This window comes from Lemur catta, chromosome 9 (genome assembly GCF_020740605.2).
Source record: "Lemur catta isolate mLemCat1 chromosome 9, mLemCat1.pri, whole genome shotgun sequence".
Lineage (NCBI taxonomy): Eukaryota > Metazoa > Chordata > Mammalia > Primates > Lemuridae > Lemur > Lemur catta.
The window spans coordinates 58,898,554-58,921,417 of NC_059136.1; the positions used below are offsets into that span (position 1 = coordinate 58,898,554).

The following is a 22,864-nucleotide window of genomic DNA, read 5'->3' on the forward strand; positions in this document are numbered from 1 at the left end:
GACTTACATGGCTTACATGATGCATCCTGAAATTCTTTTCCTGACCATCACCAAGAACTTGGATAAACCTCCACTCAGAGGCCAATAACACCTTTGCTCATCCATAAGAAGCAACTCCTCATCCATTCAAGTTTTATCACAAAAATCGCAGCAATTCAGTCACATCCTCAGGCTCTACTTCTAATTTTAGTTCTATGCTATTTCCTTGACATCTACAGTTGCTTCCTCCACTGAAGTCTTGATCCCCTCAAAGTCATCCATAAGTGTTGGAATCACCTTCTTCCAAATTGCTGTTAATGTGGATATTTTTACCTCCTCCCATGAAGCACACATTTTTAAATGGCCTCTAGAATGGTGAATACTTTCCAGAAGGTTTTCAATTTACTTTGCCCAGATCCATCAGAGAAATCACCATGATAGCTATAGCCTTACGAAATGTATTTATTTAGAATAATAGACTTCAAAGTCAAAGTTATTCCTTGATCCATGGGCTGCAGAATGAATGTGGTGTTAGCAGGCATGGAAACAACATTTATCTTGTACATCTCCATCAGAGCTCTTGAGTGCCAAGGTGCATTTTCAATGAGCACTAATATTTTGAAAGGAATCTTCTTCTCTGAGCAGTAGGGCTCCACAGTGGGCTCACAGTGGGCTTAAAATATTCAGTAAATCATGCTGTAAACAGACGTACTGTCATCCAGCCTTTGTTGTTCCCATTTCTAGGGCACAGGTAAAGTAGATTTAGCATAACTCTTAAGGGCCTTAGGATTTTTCAGAATGGTAAATGAGCACTGACTTCAACTTAAAAGTCACCAGCTGCACTGGCCCCTAACAAGACAATCAGCCTTTGAAGCTTTGAAGCCAAGCACAGACTTTTCCTCTTTACCTATGAAAATCCTCAGTGGCATCTTTTTCTAATAGAATGCTCTTTGTTCTACATTGAAAACCTGGTGTTTAGTGTAGCCATCTTAATCAATGATCTTGGTGGGATCTAAATAATGCTGCAGCTTTTCCATCAGCACTTGCTGCTTTACCTTGTATTTTTATGATACAGAGACACTTTCTTCCTTAAACCTCATGAACCAACCTCTCTTAGCCTCAATCTTTTCTTCTGCAGCTTTCTCACCTCTGTCAGCCTTTATAGAATTGAAGAGAGTTAGGGCCTAGCTCTGGATTTAATGGAATGTTGTGGCTGATTTGACCTTCTATCTATAGCAATAAAACTTTCTTTATACTAGCAATAAGACTGTTTTGCTTTCTAATTCCTGTATTTACTAGAGTAGCACTTTTAAATTTCCTTCAGGAGTTCTTCCTTTGCATTTACAACTTGGCTAGGTGTTTGGCACAAGAGGTCTTCTTTTTGGCCTATCTCGGCTTTTGACATGCCTTTCTCACTAAGCTTAATTATTTCTAGTTTTTGATTTAAAGCAAGAGATGTGCAACTCTTCCTTTCACTTGAATACTTAGAGACCATTATAGGGTTATTAATTGGCCTAATTTCAATATTGTTGAGCCTCAAGGAATAAGGTGGCCCAAGAAAAAGGAAGAGAGACAGGGCGGCAGCCAGTTGGTGGAATAGTCAGAATATACATATTTATTAAGTTCAATGTCTTATATAGGTATAGTTCATGGCACCTCAAAATAATTACAATAGTATCATCAAAGATCGCTGATCACAGATCACCACACCAGATATAATAATAATTTAAAACTTTGAAATTTTACAATTATCAAAATGTGACATAGAGACCCAAAGTGAACACCATTTAAAAAATGACACCCATACTCTTGCTGGACACAGGGTTGCCACAAACCTTCAATTTGTTAAAACAACAATTAAAAAAAAAAACAAAAAACAGTATCTGTGAAGGGCAATAAAGTAAAGCATAATAAAATGATGTATGCATGTATTTAGAATAATAAAAGAGATTTTCCCTTTGCATCAAGAAATGAACATGTTCCCAGAAAAATGGATGGCTACAAAAAAAGAAATTAAAATGGATTCAATAGGACAAAAGTGACTAAAAAACAAATGTGTTAAATCCTCTTTATACACTGTGCCTCACATAAATGTTCCCTTCAAAGAAATCATGAGTCATTTAAAGCATCCATATTAAAAGAAGTGCTCTTTTTTACACTGCTGATAAAAATCATCAATGACAAATATTCAAAAGTTATAACTACCATTCCCTTAAAAACATCAAGCCACTAATCTCAAATAACTGAAGAAAATCTTTAAAATAAGTATACCTTTATTATATTAAATTGGAATAATGAACAAATCTGTATTTTATTTAAATCTTCTCTTATGAAGTACTATTTCTGTGAAATTACAACTCCAAGAAAAAGAAACTTACTTGATGATCCCAAAGCCAAATAGACATTAATGAAAAAGAAAATTCCCTTTTCATACCTTAAGGTAGCAGTGTACATAGCAATAATGAAGCAGATTATCAGAAGGTTGAGTAAGGCCGCTGACCACACGCACCAACTGTTCAGCATACATCGGCACAGAATGTTCCAGATTAATTTTATCCACTAGTATCTGAATGCATGGCAAAGGCCGCAGAGACTGGAAGTTTGTAGTATTTGTGAACGTACTTGAGTTCTAGAAAATAATAGTTTCATTTTATATTTTAAGAGTAATGAATAAGTTTCAATTTCCTCTATATAAGATTTAGACCTGCACATTTTGCAGTGGTATCAAATCAATCTAAAAATGATGTCTTTCTACAGAACTCTCTTTTTAAGTATGTCCCAGATTTCAAAGAATGCATATTTGTTGCAAAATTATCATTGCTTTTTCAGCTGAAGCTTTTTACTTTTTCAATCAACTACATGCCTCACTATGATGAGAGTATTTTCTCAAGCTCAATCGTTCCATAAAATGGTCTGGATATCCAAGAGTCAGCCATCTTTTATTTCCTTTCCCTTTACTCATAGTTAGATGACTAAGAACTAAATGGACTACACCACACAGTATCAAAAACACAATAAGCAACATTTGCAGGAAGGAAAAATTTCTGATCCATATAGTATCTACTAACAATACACATGTTAAAGGCTCATAAAATCCTCAAAATCTTGAGAAGGGCTTGGTATTTTCAGTTACAGAACGTAAGCTTCCAATAAATACAGGTAATTTCAAGATTTCTGGAGTATGTACCCTTATTGGCAAGTAACCCTTTCCTGTCCAAGAACTCCCTTACTCCCTTAACATGCCTTACCTGTGGTTCTCAACAAGGAACATCATGACTTTCTATCCAGAGGAATGTAAAAATATGTGAGAAGAGCAGTTTCATTGTTTTGTCTTTCACTGTTACAATACTACCGGCCTTTACCCAGGCATTAGTCAAAGATGGTAAATGCTACATAATATTTCTTCAAACCAAAAGGCTAATAGTACCATTACCAAGAAATACTGCGCCAACAATTGACTAAGTTTTACATACAATCCTAATTTTTGACCATTATTAATAATTTTAAAACCACAATTTATTCAGCAATTTCTTTGCTTTTTTTAAGTGATTTTATTTTGGATTATTAAGAAGGACAGAGTAAAGCACACAAATCTGAAACGGAGAGCTCAGTGAATTTTTACATCTTTAACCACCACCCAGTTGAAGCACTCTAGAAGACTGTCCCATGTCCCATTGGAGACAATACCAAATTCCCAGCAGAGGTAGCCAATATTCTCACTTTAGTCACCGTAATTTAGTTTTTACTCTTTAACTTCATATAAATGATACCATACAGTATATATTCTTTCACTCGATACAACATCTGTGAGAATTACCTATGTTGTTCATTCTTTTGAGTTCACATTTTTATCACTATGAAGTGGCTCTCTTTATCTCTAATCATACTTATTACCTTAAAATCTACTTTTTCTGGTATTAAAATAACCATACTATCTTTCTTTTGATTAGCATTTAAATGGTATATTTTTTCTATCCTTTTACTTCTAACCTATATCCCTACAAATTCCAGTTTCATAATTTATAACTTGGTTCTTTTTTTTATGGATTGAGATCTCTTTTGAAATATTCTGCTTCTTTGTCATTTTCTTTGAACTTATCAGAGTTAATGTCCACATATAATAACACCTATATCTTAATCATGTCTATGTCTACTTATATTATTAATTTTTTCATTATATTTAATTCAATTGGTTCTGTTTTCTAGTATACCTCATAATTTTTTATTAGGCAGCTGACATCATGGACAAAAAATTATAGAGGCTCTTGAGAATATCATCTTCCTCTGAAATAAGTTAACTATTCTTTGGCAAGTGGACAGAATATAAGCATATCATCATGGTCCTATGCAGGACTGCAATTAGGCTGTCATAGAAGTAATCTATTTCAACTTGCACTTATTCCTATGGTACAGCTCTTAGTAATTTCAAAGTAGAGCCCCAGGTGCTAAAATGGTGGGGCCTAAACTATTACTGTTAATACTCGGCACCATGCAGATAGTGAAATTTCTACTTCGCTATTTAGCCTGTGTTTTCTGCTGTGTGTCCTGAAGTCTTGCATTGTACATGGGGAGCTTAAGAGTGAGCCAACAGTATAAAGGAAATTTTATCCAGATTCGGGGGCTGCTTTCTCAATAAAGCTTCCTTACTAGCATTTTTCTCTTTGATGGGCATACTGGAAGACTAAATATGGCTGAAGAAAGAATCTCTGACCTTGAGGATATCTCAATAAAAACTGCCAAAATTGCAAAGCAAATCAAAAAAACAAAATATTCAAGAACTCTGGGACAACTACAAAAGACATTAACATACACATGATAGAATTCCAGAAGGAGAAGAAAAAGAGAAAGGAACATAAGAAACATCTGAAGCAATAATAACTAAGAGTTTCCCCAAATTAATGTCAGAGACCAAACCACAGATCCAAGAAGTTCAGAGAACACCAAGAAGGATAAACATAAAAAAAAAAAAAAACCCTACACTTTGGTAAATCATTTTCAAACTACAGAAAATCAAAGATAAATTCCTGAAAAAACGCCAGAGGAAAATTACATCTTACCTATAAAGAAACAATAACTGAATTACATTTGACCTCTGCTCAAAAAACATGCAAGCAAGAAGAGAGTAAAATGAAGTACTTTAATTGTTGAGAAGAAAAAAAATCCACCAACCTAGAATTCTGTATCCATGAAATTACATTTCAAAAGTAAAGGAGAAAAAAAAGACTTTCTCAAACAAAAATTGAGGAAATTTGTTGCCAGCAGACCTGTGTTACAAGAAATGGTATAAGAAATTCTTTAGAGAGAAGGAAAATGATACAAGTCAGAATATCTCACATCTACATAAAGAAACAAAGAACACAGGGAAGGAATTAGCAGAGGTAAAATAAAAACCTTTAATTTTTCTTATTCTTAATCGATCCAATACATAAGTTTATTGAAAATAGTAATAGCAACAATGTATTCAATTATCATGTATGTATATACATTGTTAATATATAGGTTTATTCAAGCTTATATGGAAGAAAAATGAGTCACAGCAATGACACAAAGAATAGGAAGGCCAAATTAGATTTGTTTGTTTTTTATAAAGAACTCATACTACCTGTAAAGTGATATAGGGTTATTTGAAAGTGGATTTGAATTGGTTGTAACATATAATGCAAACTGTAGGACAAATACTAAAAAAAAAAAAAAAAAAAAAAAAAAAAAAAGAGGTATAGCAGATATGCTAACCAAGGAAAGAAAATAAAAAATAGAATCATATATGCTCAATTAAAACCACAAAAAGGCAAAAAAAGAGTGGAAGACAAAAACAGGAACAAAAAACAAGGGCAACAAAGAGAAAATAATAATATATATGGTTGATATAAATCCAATTATATCAATAACCACCCACCTCACATCAATAATCTTAATGAACCAATTAAAAGAGAGAGAGTAGATCAAGAAAAAGACCCAACAATATGTTGCCTACAAGAAACCCACTTTAAATATAAAGACACGTATAGATTAAATAGAGAAATATATATTATACTAACACTAATCAAAAGAAAGTGGGAGTGGCTACGTTAATTTCAGACAAAAGAGATATCAGACTTAGGAAAGTTATCCAGGATAAAGGGGATTAAGTAAGGATAAAGAAGTCAAATCTGCAAGATGACGTAACAATCCTTAATATGTATATGCCTAAAGATACATATGCCTAAAGACAGTGTCAAAATACATGAAGCAAAAATTGATAGAACTTAAAGGACAAAATACATGAATCCACTATTTTACCTGGAGACTTCAACATCCTTCAGTCATAAATAAACAGATACAACACACAGAAAATCACTAAGGACATAACTGAACTTAACACTATCTGTCACCTGGATACAATGGACATCAATGGATGGTTTCATTTAGCAAGAGCAGAATTCTTTTAAAGCTTGCATGGAACATTCACCAAGATAGATCACATTCTAGGCCATAAAACTCACCAAAACAAGTTTAAAAGACTAGAAAGCATCTAATGTTTGCTCTCATACAACGATGGAATTAAACTAGAAATCGATAATAGAACTCTAACTGAAAAAAATCTCAAAATACTTAGAGATTAAGTAATTTTTCAATAGCACATGGGTCAAAGAAAAAATCTCAAGAGAAATTCAAAATACTTTGAATTAAATGAAAAATGAAAATACAGCTTATCAAAATTTGTAGGATGCAGTGAAAGCAGTAATTAGAGGGAATTTTATAGCATTGAATACATATATTAACATAAGAAAAGAGGAAAATCTAAAATCAATCATCTAACCTTAGGAAACTAGAAAAAGAGCAAATTAAACCCAAAATAAGCATAAGAAATAATTAAAATTATTACAAAAATTAAGCATTAAACAAAAATTGAAACAAATCAATGAGATTGAAAATAGGAAATCAACAGAGAAAAATCAACAAAACCAAAAGCTATTTCTTTGAAAAAAATCAACAAAACAAATAAGCCTCTAGCTAGGCTACCTCAGAAAGAAAGAGCACACAAATTATCGATATCAGAAATGAAAGAGGAATATCACTACAAATCCCATGGACATTAACAGGATAATAAAGAAATACTATGTTTCTCTTCTTACCTCAATTTAAAAAAAAAATACTATAAACAATTCAATGTCCTACAAATTTGATAACCTACATAAAATAAACCAATTTCTTAAAAGATACAAGGTGATGACCTTGGGTATGGTGATGCCTTTTAGATACAATATCAAAGGCACAATCCATAAAAGAAAGAACTGATATGCTGTACTTCATTAAAATTTCAAAATTCTGCTCGACGAAATACACTGTCGAGAGAATGAGAAGACAAGCCACAGATTGGGGGGAAATATTTGCAAAAGACCTATCTGATAAAGGACTACTACCCAAAATCTATAAGAAACACTTAAAACTCAACATTAAGAAAACAAATAACCCTATTAAAAAATGGGTGACAGATCTGAAGAAGACACCTCACCAAAAAAGGTGTACCGATGGCAAATAAGCATATGAAAAAATGTTCCACCTCATATGTCATCAGGAAAATGAAAATTAAAACAAGATACCACTACACATCTATTAGAATGGCAAAAAACCAACATACAGACAATTCAGAAGACAGTTCAGTAGTTTCTTAGAAAACTAAATATACTGATAGCATACAAGCCAGCAATCGCACTCCTTTGTATTTACCCAAAGGAGTTGAAAACATGCGCACACAAAAAGCTGCACATGGATGTTCACAGCTGCTTTGTTCCTAACTATCAAAACATGGAAGCAACCAAGATGTCCTTCAGTAGGTGAATGGATAAATAAACTGTAGTACATACACAATGTAACATTAGTCACTGCTAAAAAGAAATGAACTATCAAGCCACGGAGGAACTATCAAAGACATCGAGGAACCTTAAATGCATATTACTAAATGAAAGAAGCCAGTGTCAAAAGGCTACATACTGTATGATTCCAACTACATGACATTCTAGAAAAGGCAAAACTATGGAGACAGTAAAAATATTAGGGGTTAGTGGTTGCCAGAGGTTGGGGGAGGGAGGTATGAATAGCTAAAGCACAGATGATTTTTAAGGTACTGAAACTACTCTGTGTAATACGGTTACAATAGTTACATGTCATCATACATTTGTCAAAACCCACAGAACATAAAACACCAAGAGTGAACCCTAATGTAAACTATGGACTTTGAATGGTAACGATATGTCAATGTAGATTCATCAATTATAACAAATACACCACTTTACCAAGCTATGTTGATAATGAAGGAAGTTATGCATGTGTGGAGGGGACGGAGTATACGGGAAATCTCTGTACCTTTTGTTCAATTTTGATGTGAACCTTCAAATTAATCCTAGGAGCTAGACTATAGGGAAACTAGTCTATGCCAGCACCCTGACAATATCACACAAATCTATGCCATGAAGGCAAGGTTTAACCATTGTAGACCTAAGCCTTGGTAGAATATCTTATAATACTCTAAGAACAGGGAAAGATAGGAGGTCTCATGAGGAGCTACTGAAAGACCATTTCTCATTTACCTTCCCATCTTGAGGCAGGCTGCCATGAAACAGTTTCTCATCAGCATCCCTCATTCAAGTGAGATATTATCAGTAATAGACTATACAACTGCTTAGCTGCAGTGTGAAATTGAATCCTTGCCAACAGAGTACCCTACCACGCATGTTAGAAGGCATTTGGCCTGTTAGTTGCAGTGTCGTCCTATAGAACAAGGGGGCTGACACCATTATTGATTTTGCTTTTGCTGTCTACGTAAGTAATAAACTGTCTGAATCTACCTGGTATTATTGCTTCTTTATTGGCTAAATATGTCACCCTGCTTGAAAAAATATAATTTTCTTTGTTTTTGAGAAAAAGAAAACAAATCTGACAGATATAAAGCAACTGCCTAACGTCTAACATCTAGACTCATGCTCTTCAACATTTCTTTATATTAATATATCCTTAGCTTAAGTTTATTTTATTAAAATATATAAATTACTTTTTAAGAATTCACAATTTTACTTCATCGTGGATAACTATATGAGCAAATATTCTTTTATTAAGTGACAAAAAAAATACATGCATAAAAGGAAAAAAGTAGTGAATCACAAAATATACCTTTTCTCCCATGATGACAGGTAGCAAATGGTCTAGCAAGTTGAATTCAGCCATGAAAATTGTGCAGGTACATTTGAGGAGAGTAACACTTGTGTGTCGAGTAGGAATATACTCCTCCAAAGAAGCTACTTCTTCTGGATTCAGTATTGTTTCATTATCGTGCTTAATATCTAAAATGAAAATGAGAGAACTTAATGAGGAATATTTTTAAATAATGTTCTTAAAAAACTGAGAAATGAATTAATTAGTTCCCCAAATGTTAAGGTCAAATTCTGTTTTTCTTTTCAACAATGAATAGTTATAAAATAATTAAGTTACCACTAACAAATATAAATGACACTACTCTAGAATGTAAATGTATGTCTTTCCTATACAAAAATTTACTGGTGTTTTATTTTAAAATATCTTTAATAAATTCTCAATTTCTTTCTTTAAAATAAAAAAGTGTCTAGTCATCCAAATACCACTAAGATAATATAAAGGCAAGATACAGATGGAGAAAATATTTCTCAGAGACAGAGAGAGAGAAAAAGAGTGAGCACACACTAGAAAGAGAGAAAGAGAGAGACACCTCCAAAATATTGTATCCACAGCATATTTTTTAAAAACATTAAAAATCTCCTAAAAATCATTAAAACATAGACAAATAATTCAATAGATAAATGGGCAAAAAAGACTTGAATAAGCAAAAGATGATATAGCCAATGGCCAAAAATTATATCAAAAGCTAGTCAACATCATTAGGCATTATGTAACTGCAAATAAAGTCACAATGTGAATGTACTACATACCCACTGAAATGGCTAAAATGAAAATTACTGAGAATACTAAGTATGGAGCAAGCATAGAAAACAAAAGTCAGCAACCTTTTTCTATAAAAAGCCATATAGGAACTATTTCAGGCTTTCAGGGCCATATAGTCTCTGTCACAATTATTCAAATCTGCCATTGTAGCACAAAAACAACCACAGACAATACATAATCAAATGAGCATGTCTATGTTCCAATAAAACTTTACTTATAGAAACTCAAAATGAAATTTCATATAATTTTCATGTGTCACAAAATACAATTCTCATTTTTATTTTTTTCCAACCATTTAAAATAAAAAAACCATTCTCTGCTCATGGGCTGTACTAAAACTGGCAGCAGGCCATAATTTAATCAAAAGCAATTGAAACTCTACTACAGTGCTCATAGGAGTGTACAATGGTTCAATCAGTCAGGAATACAGTTTAGAATTATCTACTAAAGGTGAACATATACAATCCTTTGACCTAGTGATTCCACTCTTAGATAGCCAACAGAAATACATACATATATTCACCAAAGACATGTACTACAAAATAGCAAAAAACTAAAAACTAACCAAACACTCATAAACAGTAACTCAATAAATAAGTTATGGTATATTCACAAAATGAGAATATATACATCAATGAGAATAAATCTCATAAACATAATGTGAGCTAAGGCCAGAGACAAAAGAGCACATACTGTGTCATTCCACTTACATGAATCAAAAATAAGAAAAACTAAATCTATGACATTGGAAGTAAGGTTAGTGGTTACCCTTAAGGTCAGAAAAAGGCACAATGGGGATTTCTGAAGTGCTGGTAAATTTCCATTTCTTGAATAGTTACATAGATGTGGTTAAGTTTGCAAAATTCACAGAACTATGCCCTTAGGTTTTGTGTACTTTCCTATATGTACATATACATCACAATAAAAAGCAAAAACAAAAAAAAAAGCAGAACTGCTAACACCTGAAGATTTAATACACATGCACACTTTTATTTATATATACACACACACACACACACACACACACACACACACACATATGTGTGTGTGTGTGTATACATATGGTACTCTGTATCTCTGGGTTCCACATCCATAGATTCGACCAACTGTGGATCAAAAATAACCCCCCCTGCCAAAAATGGATAGTTCTATCTGCACTGAACTTGTCATTATTCCCTAAACAATACAGTATAACAACTATTTACATTGTTTAGGTATTATAAGTAATGGAGAGATGATTTGTGGAAGCAATTCCCCATAGGTACTGAGGGATGACTGCATATGTATGTCCAGGCAGCCATCACTTTGCGTGGTATTAATATGCAAGAATTTTAGTTACCACAGTTTAATTTAAAAATACCAGTTTTCATTCCTTACGTACTTCACATAGGAGAATGGTCTCCAGTTCCATCCAAATTGTTGCAAAAGGCATTAAGTTATCATTCTCCAGGATGGGTAAAATGAACACTACCTGGGTGATGGGCACACTTTTAACCTTGACTCAAGCACTACAAAAGCAATCCATTTAACCAATAACATTTGTAACCCCATAATACTTTGAAATTAAAAAAAAAAAAAAAAGGCAGAAGGAAAAAAAAAGACGCCAGTTCCCAAACAACATGGTTCAAATATCAGTTACCACAGTATATTAACTATTAGTAATTGTATAAATTACAAACAGCTAGTTCTGAGTCCACAAATAATTATGTAAATAAAAGATGTGCATGATGATCAATGACCAATCACGTCACTTCTTTCAAATTCTGTCAGGTTTGGAGATCAGTTACTGCTGTTATTTAAGCTCATGCATAGACAGAAAAACATGTAGTGTTGCCTCCTTATTTACCACTGATAATCTCACATGACACTTGACAAAAATGAATAACCTAAACAGATAAGTCACGATTGATCAAAGATAAAATTACAGCAAAGAAACAAAAAGTGATAACACTGGAAGTCAAGTGAAATTCTTGTTTTTCTTTTGAGATGAGGGATCTCGCTCTGTTACCCTGGCTGGAATACAATGGTGCAATCATAGTTCACTGAAACCTTGAACTCCTGGGCTCAAGTGATTCTCCTGCCTCAGCCTCCCCAGTAGCTGGGACTATAGTCTCATGCCACTGAATCTGGCTTTTATATATATATATATATATATATATATATATATATATGTGTGTGTGTGTGTGTGTGTAAATATATTATATATATAAAATATATATATTTTTTTTTTGCAGAGACAGATTTCAGGCTGGTCTCGAACTGATCCTCTTGCCTCCTACCACGCTCAGCCTGGAAATGAAATTCCAGTCAAACATAAGTGGAGTGATAGAAGAAACAGATGACTATGGCACTACTGACACTGCACCTAATCAAACATAAGTGCAGTGATAGAAGAAATAGCTAACTATTGTACTAGTGACACTGTATCTTTCAAAAGACTCTAGATATGCAGCTAGAGGAACGTGATGAAGGCACTGATCAACCAGATGAGAAAAGTGGTTGTGATGAAAAGAATGAAGAGCTCCCAGAAGAAATGATGCAAGCAAAATACTTCCTATTAAAGCAACTCTCAAGAGGTTTTCATGACATTGAAGTATATAGGATAAAATAGTAGAATCTTATTAAAACTTAGAAAGGAATATGACAATTTGCTAAGGCATAGGAAAGACACTCCATATTATAAGTTATACAAAAAAGAGACAAAAATTGTTCAAACAACTCTTAAGTGTTTTCAAAGAAATCAAATTGTCATAATTTTACTATTCCTTTTACTATTTTTTTCATTTCTCTAAATATTTATAACCAACAGTGAGAGTATTTAATGCTTTGACCAAAATTTCTAATTTCTAATTAGAACAACTCTAATTCTTCCCACTGATTTGGATCACCTTGCAAGGTCATTTTTATAGCCTCATATCACCATGCAAAGTGAGGACTGCAGAGCCAAGTCTTTAAAAATGAGACTAGAATACCTACCATTATTCTTGTTTCCCCCTTTTTCCTTATTAAATTTACACCCTGTAATGGTGAGCTAACACTGACCATATAGATAAATTGTATCTCAGGGGGATGGCACAACAACAAAATTATAGTAATCTGGGTTTAAGACAACCTCACAAAACAGAGTTGCCCCAGAATGCTGACCATCTTGGACATTTACAAGAGAAAAATAAAGTATGCCAATAGGTCTATATTAAAACAGCCAAGCCAATAACCTATTAGAGATACAAGCTAATAAAACTTATAAAGAGGTTTTTTCTAACCTCTGCAAATACTACCCCCCACAATCAAAAGGAATAAGTTCCCCATCCAGTATAAAGGTTTAGAGCTATAGTAATCAAGTCAGTATGGTATTGACAGAGCAAAAGATCATAGGTCTACTAATGGAACACAGACTATAGGACCCAGAAACAGACCCACACAAATATGCTCAATTGATTTTTGACAAAGGTGCAAAACCAATTCAATAGAGGAAGGATAGCCTTTTCAACAAATGGTGCTACAGCAATTAGAAATCCTAGCGCAAATAAATAAACCTCTACCCTAAACCTCACCCCTTATATTAAAAAATGAACTCAAAATGGATGACAGACTTAGGTATAAAATGAAAAATAAAATTTTTAGGAAAAAATCCAGTTAAAAAAACGGGCAAAGGACATGAACAGACATTTCACTGAAGAAATAACAGATGGCAAACAAGCACAGGAAAAGATGTTCAACATGATTAGCCAATAAGGAAATGCTAATTAAAACTACGAGATTGTTGCTAGCTAATGAAAACTACACATCTATCAGAATGGCTAAAATAAAAAACAGTGACAACATCAAATGTTGGGAGAATGTAAAGAAATTCGATGACTCATTCAATGCTGATGGGAATATAAAATGGTACAGACACTCTTGAAAACAGTTGGGCAGTTTCTTTATAAAAATTAAACATGCAACTACCGTATGACCCAGCAATTACACACGTAGGCATTTATCCCAAAGAAATGAAAAAGTTCACACAAAAACAAGTACCCAATTATTTGGAGCAGTTTTATTTGTAACAGCCCAACATTGGACTCCTCACAAATGTCCTTCCACAAGTGAGAGGTCTAACAAACTATAGTGCATACCTACAATGGAACACTGCTCAGCAATAAAAAGAAACAAACTATTGATACATGCAACAACTTAGAAGAATCTCCAGAGAACTGTGGTTAAGACAATCCCCAAAACCTTATACACTATATGATCCCACTTACGTAAATATGACAAAATTTTAGAAACAGAAGAAATACTTTCCAGGGGTTAAGAATAAAAGAACAGAGAGAGGGACATGGTAGGTAGGTGGGTCTATAAAAGCACAACATGAGGGATCCTTATGATATTGGAGCTGTTCATTTTCTTGATTGCAGTAGTGAACACACAAACCTACATAGGTGATAAAACTGTATAAAACTTAATACACACACACACACAAAAATGAGTACAAGTAAAACTAGGAAAATCCAAAATTTTAAAAAATGAACAACATATGCCAACTCTACTATTTTCTATTAAAATAAGTTAATACCTTCCTACTCAAAACTTGCCAATGATTTCCCATTACATTTAGAATGAAATCTTGATTCCTTGGTCCCCATGGCCTAACAGAGTGATTTATGTCTACCTCTCTGACTTACCAACATTTATTGTGCTCCAGCTATACTAGCGTACTTTTATTTCTGTAAACTGCCAAAATCATTCCTACCTCAAGATTCTAGCACTTGTCTACATAAAACTCTCTTTTCACACATATTGCATGACTCACTCCCTTATATCATTCACAAGTTAGCTCATATATAAACCTTCCACAGATGACTTTCCTAACCTCCCTACTAAAACAATTCTCTTGTTTCTCTAGCACTCTTCTCTACACCTGCTTTTATTGTTTTCTCATAAAGCATTTATTAATGACTGAAATAATATTTTTACTTGTTTACTATTCATCTACCCCACGAAGATATAAGCTCCATGAGGGCAGAGACTCTGTATATCTTGTTTGCCATACTATCCTAGCACTTGGAAGAGTGTGTGGCATTACAAGTAAGATGCAAGGAATGAATGCATGAACATGCCAAGCACTTCCTATGCACTAATATTGGGTTAAGTGCTTTTATACGCATTACCTCACTTAGTACTCACAATCACCTTTGGAAGTAGGTCCTGTTAGCATATCATTTAAGATAACAGTAAAGTTTCTATGACAAAAGTAAAATAATAGAAACTTCAACAAAAGCTGAATTTTATTTCTCTTTCACACAACAATCTGAGTCTAAAGGATCCAGGGCTGACATGGTGCTTCCACAGTACTGAGGACCTAGGTTCTTACGTTGCTGCTCTGTCATCCTCAGCATGCAACTAAAATCTCAGGGTCTAAGATGACAGCTCCAGCCCCTGTCATTATATTTACTTTCCAGTCAGAAGGAAGAGGAGAAGGAAAACAAGAAGGTATGCTCTTTTCCTTTCAGAGTCATGGCCCAAAACTTCACATGAAGTTCTGCTTCCATTCCTGTAGCCTGAACCTAGTCATGACTACACCTGGAATGTATAGTCTTTATTTCTAAGATTAAATTTCTACTGCTACAAAAAAGAGAAGAATGGCTATTGGAGAAACAATTAGCCATCTCTGTCACAGTAACTCATTACACAAATAGAGAAATGGAAGATCAAAGATGTTAATTAAATTTCCTAAGGATAATAAGTAGGGGGTCAGATTCCAAACCACAGTCTGATTCCATAGGCTGAGTTCTTAACTAATATCCTATACCCCTCATTATGCTATTATGTTCTACTCAACTCAAGAATTGCTTTATTGCATTCAAACGGAATTGGTATTTTATGAAACTCTGAAAGCCATATCTTCATATCATGAGAAAACCTTAGTTGTGCAGCAAATTCTTTTTTACCAGCAGTACCTAAGTTTTCCTGAGTGTTAAATTCGTAGGTTTAAAACCCAGCTTAATATCTAGCTCCTTAGAATCCATGAATGTGAAAAAATGGTCATAATTACAAGCATACACAAGAAAGAATACCAAAAAGTTGTGACAATAAAATACTGATAATTACTGGCAAATAAAGTACACATAAAAATAATTTCAAAATTTTGACCTCTCCCACTACAACTTCCACACACAAGTTTATTCTTTAAATTAGCAAGTGAATATATAAAAGTCCTTGCAGACAGGCAAAATACACTAAAAAGGGAAAGTTAGCAAAACAGGACAAACTGAATTATATAATCATTTAAATCAACTGGCAATAGATTCAGAATTAATCCAAAACAAACCTGGTTTTAGCTTGCTATATGGTTCATATTCATGTTCCAAGGCACAAACAATCATTTTCAAAATCCTATGTACCGCACTACTATCCAAGCGAAAATCAAGAGGACCTATAACAAGGCTTTTAGTAGACTTCTCCTGGACTGTTCCCAGATCTTCACTTTTCCCTGTGGAGAAGTCTTGTTGATTTGTAGAACCTATAAGAAATAAAATTTTATATTAATATTTTAAGCATCAATTAGATATACCAAGTATGTATTTTAATATTACTCTTCCCTCATCCTTTTAGCTTGTAGCTTAAGGCCTTAAAACAAATTCTTAGTCAGCTAGATACAGAGAACTATGCTATGTTTTACTCTATGCAGATGATAAGATATTACTGACAAAAGCAATTGATTCAAAAACAATTATTTTTATTATCTATTTAATATTATAACAAGTGATATAAAACCAAACCTTTTTTTTTTTTTTTTTTTTTTGACAGAGTCTTGCTCTGTTGCCCTGGCTGAAGTACAGTGGTGTCATCATAGCTTACTCTAACCTCAAACTCCTGGGCTCCAGCAACCCTCCTGCCTAAGCCTCCCGAGTAGCTGGCACTATAGGGTGCATGCCACTGCACCTGGCTAATTTTTTCTATTTTTAGTAGAGACAGGGTCTCGCTCTTGCTCAGGCTGGTCTCAAACTTCTGAGCTCAAGGGATCCTCCCACCTCAGCCTCTCATAGTGCCCAGCCCCAAACCATCATTCATAGAAAACTATTCTGTAAAACCTAATCGACTTGTATCCAATAATTCTATATACAATATTATTACATTGACTGGGAAGGAGGACTTTGAAGAAAGTTGCATTTTATTGCTAATTTATCTTAGAAGTTTCATTTAAAATTAAAAAAATAACATGTTCGAACACAGGGTGCCTTGAGAGTTTTATAATGACCAAAATATGAACCACAGGTAGTACCTGTTTTGAACTTTTCCAAGAATAAAATTATTATAGCTATGCTCCATGGGGCCGAATCCTAGTTCCTACATCCCTCCTCATCTGCTCATATACCAAAGAGGCACCAAGATTGTTTTCTAAAGAAAATCCTGACTCTACCTACAGGTATTTCTCATTATCTAATATGTATACTTCTCAGAGATTTGGTTTTAATACATAAATCCATTATAAGTAATAACAGTAATTGTAAATTCTTAATCCATTTTGTTTATTCAAACAAAAAGAAGGTAAGACTTTCTAGCATTTATCTTTAGAACCTAGAAAGGCCTAATTAAACAAAAAAATTCTTTATCTACACCTTCAACAAACTTTTACAAACATACTTTTCCATCATTTCACACAAAGTAGTAGTATTATTTGCTCTTTAGTCTCACTAGATAAACAAATTAATTATTCATATATTTTTAAACAGATGACCCAGTAGGCAGAATGTTTTACTATGTAATACAAGAAAAATCTATAAGCACCCATACAGACTTAAATGTCACATCAAATAAAACATACAAAGTTATTCTTATATATATTTTATGATATGTATACTTAACATTGACTCACATTAGAACTTACATATAAATAACATACCATTCACCTCAAAGCCCATTACTTTTCATAGCTAAAACCATTCCATTTCTAAGGTTACGTATTACACAGAATGGAGTAACTTGAAGATAATCAGAAGAACTTTGGTTACAAATCAAAATACTCAAAAAGCAGGAAAAATCCCCTGATATGGATCCTTAAGGGGCTATTAGGCTTCCTAAACAAATGTCACTTTATAAAAAAGACACTTCTTTTAGACATTGAATTGTCTCTAAAATAAGAGAAGCCAACAGGCTACATATAAGCCCCTCCAACAATGGAAATTAAATATAATACAGTTTAAATTTAGAGGCTAGTTTGAAATGTAAAAGTGTAACTGGCATTTAGCCATATATTTTTAGCAAGATATATTTACTTGTGCCCACCTTCAATGTGTTTGGTCACTCCAGCCCCTAAAATGTTTGGCTATTTTTATTAAGAATCAAGACACTAACCAGGTAGCCAAATAAAAAGGAAGGACTTGTGAGTCTCTACAAGACAGCCAGAGGCTACACTGCCCCCAGCCATCTGTATTTTTGTACCTCTCAATAGAAAAGTCATCTTCCTCCTATTTGAAGAGGAAGAACTTAGTTTTCTTGAGAATCTGCTAGCTACAAAAATAACTCTAACAACCATTTGTGCTGACAGTGTGCATGGAACCCTACTTTCATTGATAAAAAGTTATATATCTTTAGTTGTTCTCTTTCACTAGAGATTTACCTTCTTTCTTTCTCTACTGGTTCTCATTAAAGATTGCCTGTGTTTAACTTATACTTTATGAATCTGAGTCTCAGTATAAGACCCTTACTTTTAAAGAAAAAAGAGCCTGTCTTAGCTCCATGCCTGGAACTAGAAAATTAATCCTTAAATAGAATAATATAGGAATCAAGAATCCTTCTATCTCAACGATCCCTTAGATTAACACCAACACCTGCCCAAGTCATCCAGATTCAAAATATCAATGAATTATGATGCTTCTCATACTTGCCCTTCATTAACATAATTGTTTTAATTTTATCTCTCACTATGTCTTTAAAGTTGATTATCTCTAAAACCTTCCTGTTCTGGATTACAATTTCAGCTATCTACTTGAGGTCCGTAACATTTCTAATAACCTCCTAAGTAAAAAAGACCAGAAAGGTAGTAGTTACAGCAGTAACAAATATTTAAACAGTTATATTAATAGGAAATACTTCAATTTAGTTTTTAAAACATTGTTTGCTTTCAAGTTGTATAACAAAAACAAAATAATTGCCAGAAGATGCATATCATCAATATCAAACAGCAGCACAGGAAACTTATTGACTTAATTTTTATTTACATACCAACTTTTAATGTGCAAAAAGTACTACTACATCATTTATTGCAACAAAAACAATAACATAAGCTCTTTTTACTATATTTAATGTTTCTTACATTAATTAGAATATCATGAACTTACTGAAAACATACAAAATCAAATCTACTCTCAAATTTTCAAAATTCACTACAAACTTTGTGAAATTATTGATTCAGTATGTGTTTATACATTTATATAGATAAAATTTAAGACTTTTTTTTATCATGTAGACCTGCGGTACCCAACCCCCAGGGTAGCACTCTGCAGCCTGTTAGGAACCTGCCCCGCAGCAGCGGGTGAGTGGCAGGCAAGGGAGCAAAGTTTCATCTGTATTTACAGCCCTTCCCTATTGCTCACATCACCACCTAAGCTCCACCTCCTGTTAGATCAGGGGCAGCATTAGATTCTCATACGACCAGAACCCTACTGTAAACTGCACATGAAAGGGATCTAAGCTGTGCACTACTTATGAGAATCTAATGCCTGATGATCTCAGGTGGAGCAGTGACAGTGATGTTGGTGCTGGGGAGCAGCTGCAAATACACATTATCATTAACAGAGGTTTGACTGTATAATAAATGTAATGCACTTGAATCATCCCCAAAACATCCCCCCCCCCCCCCAAACCCTGGTCTTCCATGAAACCAGTCCCTCGTGCCAAAAAGGTTGGGGATCATTGATGTAGACTATATAAATAAATAAATGTCAAGTCACAACAAAGCAAGAATTTTAGATAAAAAATTTTTTTAAGTATTTAAAGTTATCCTCCTAAAACCTTAAACAGAAGATGGCCCACTAAAGACATCGCTTGTGGGACCATCAGGGCTGGAAGGTAGAATATTGCACTGAGGAGGGCAGAGAAGACTCATAGCTCAAGTGAGGATCACAGAGAGAGACAACTGAGACATTTGGGGACCACGCACAGAAAACCTGCAAACCTGAGAAAGAAGAAGATAGAGAGGAGAAAATAGTGGCACAGATCGAAACCAAACAGGACCAAAGCCCAGTGAAAGGGTAAGTGGGGTTTCCCTCCCCACCTAGGTGCCTACAGTGAATAGCGGGACACAAAGTATACTGAAGATGCTTTCACTATCCACAAACCCAGGCACTGTGCTAAAGAGGGAGAATGGGGTGAACCAGCAAACCCCAGGTGTTTGGGTGTCCATAAGGGACACCCCATGGGAAAATGCCACGAGAGACTGGAGTACCAGCTTTCTTACATCTAGACACTTCTTCCTCTGCAACCCCCTATTCACAGCATCAGAGAAAGTACTTTGAGCTCAGGTGACTGTAGCTGCAGCCCCTCCCCCACCCACTGCAACCTCCAGAGTACTCTGAATGGAGAAGCTCACAAACAGCTCCTTCTCTATGGCCGGTGTGCACTTCCTACAGCCGGTGTACACTCCCAACTGAACTCACCATGGAGAGCAGGGCTGCCACAATTTCAGAGTTTCCTCCCTGCCAGGCTTTTGTGGGATCACGCCCTGGCAGCTGAGATAGGTGAGCCAGTCCCAGAGCCCCCCAAATATGAGAATGGTGGAGGGAGACACAGGGGAGACGTCATGGTCCTGGACTCAGGTAGTGAGGAAGCCCTTGTGAACATACCTGACGAGAGAGTGTGGAGGGGTGCTGAGAAACAAGGATCTGTGAGTGTACCCAACCTCCACTCCTGCTGGAGAAACACCATAATGGATAAAGGTGCAGCACTCAGAGAGAAATAGCCTCCCCTGGTTTCCACAGCAAGCAATGCCTCATGTGCACCACTGAACGGAAGCAACAGCCTCTGCAGATAGAGAGGTCTAAAACTCTTCCCTTGGGATCTTGTGGGGGAACAAGGGTGTACAATTGGGGAAGTACTTTCCCACCAACATTTCACAAGGATACATGCCAGTGGGTCAGATACATGGACTAGGGGGAAGTTCAAGAGCTGCTCTCAGGTGGTAAGGGACCTCAACGTGAACTGATCTGATTGAGTGCGTCTTGGAGTTCCAGGGAGTGGCAATTAGGGATGTGGCTCACCCTTCCCCACAGAGAAACTGTGCTAGTAGACAAGGGCAGAAAGAGCCCAGCTTGAAGCCCTAGTACTCAAGTGGTTACACTCCTCCCTTGGGAACAGCCTTCCTGGTTTGGAGAACTTCCCCTGAACTTCATACCAGTGGCATCCCCTAGCAGCCGGAAAAGCAACCTCTGAGCCCAATGAAGGTGGTGCAAAGCCTTTCAAGCTCTCACAATCCAGCTACAATCTGTCTTCCTCTTCCCCTCACCTCAGTGGGAGCAGAGATCAAGTAACCCACTTGGGAACTAGAGGGTTCCTCCTAAAGCTTGGAGCATTCATGTGCCCCACCGGGGAACCAGAGCTTAACACAGGCACAAAAGAACATCTCAGCAGTTGACTCTTCCACACAAACATCGACCAATGACACACGGCACAACTCTAGTGTTAAGCACAGCATCTTCCACCAACTCAAGCAAATAGGGAGTGGCTGATTCATGCACAGAAGTACCACATACCACCTTGGAGATTAAGCTGGGGGACCTAACTCATTTCGCACTATTGGAAAGAGGTGAAAACAGCAGGTCAGAGGTAACCCAAATGATTTATCAGACCTGTGAAAACACCACATAGAAAACTCAGGACCAGCACTTCTTCCCCTGGCACACTCAGAGATAAATCTTCGGGAACCCAGAAACAGGCCTGCAAGTCAGGCCTAGCACTCCCAGGGTGCACATTGATATGCATATAAAATATCAAATGGTGAAATTTTTTAAAATATCCTTTACTTCCTAACAAAATAAAATAGAAAATATAATAATAAAGTACATAATAAAATAATAAAGCTTATATATCTATAGTCTCTGGAGGATTTTTTTCTACTTTTCTACTTGATACAACAAACTCTTTAAGAAAAAGATATATATAACATTCAAAATGTATTTAATACAGAAAAGGAATGTTAACTCTTTCTGACAACTTAATGTAACATGAAATATGATATATTAAAATTTAAGTATTTTCTACATATAAGAACTAATTATATTTGGTTATGCAAAATATCTTCAATCAGTTGTATAAAGAAAGGGTTAAAAATGGCAAAAATCTAAAAATTCTAACATGACATTAAAATTAAACCATTCCCCAAAGTACTAGAAGGTAAATAATATTATATAACAGAGTACAGCCAACCAAAGATCAACTGATTCTGAAGAAACCTTTGTTTCAATTGTTCAAGGAAAATCAAACATAAAGCAAAGAAACCAATACCTTTGCCACTGGTGTTCTCCATTGTATAGAGATAATCCATGTAAAAAGCCCCAAACCTTTGCATTCCAGCAATCTCAGTGTATGTCTCCTGCCAACAAAGCAATGCAAACAGAACAAACATTGCATAAAAGAAACATCCAAGTTAAAACCTGATAGACATATATCAGACACATATCCTTACATAGAATGTATATCAACAAAAAGGATTACCAAAACAAAAGAACAGAGGGTATCCAAAGAATTTACTTCTAAGAAACATAATGTTACCTCTCCCATAGACCACACAAAAAGACATCCATAATTCTACTAGACATTTTGACCACTTTACCAATAATGTCTAGTTAATAAATACCTATAATGTAGGAGATAATACACTCCTGACCTTTATCGCTATCACAAAACTGTCCAATGATGTAAACTCTCAAATAGAGTTAACCCTTAAATA

At 34.9% G+C, this 22,864-nt stretch overlaps 1 protein-coding gene across 1 annotated transcript in view; it reads right to left on the reverse strand.

Moving 5' to 3' along the window:
* The window catches only part of VPS13B (vacuolar protein sorting 13 homolog B), a 752,846-nt gene that overhangs the window by 649,385 nt on the left and 80,597 nt on the right, over positions 1-22,864 (reverse strand). Inside the window, exons 12-15 of the mRNA XM_045560402.1 lie at positions 22,420-22,507; positions 16,247-16,438; positions 9,130-9,299; positions 2,414-2,608 (exon numbers count right to left, since the gene is read on the reverse strand). Of these exons, the coding sequence (XP_045416358.1) occupies positions 2,414-2,608; positions 9,130-9,299; positions 16,247-16,438; positions 22,420-22,507 (645 nt within the window). The remainder of the gene's footprint in view (positions 1-2,413; positions 2,609-9,129; positions 9,300-16,246; positions 16,439-22,419; positions 22,508-22,864) is intronic.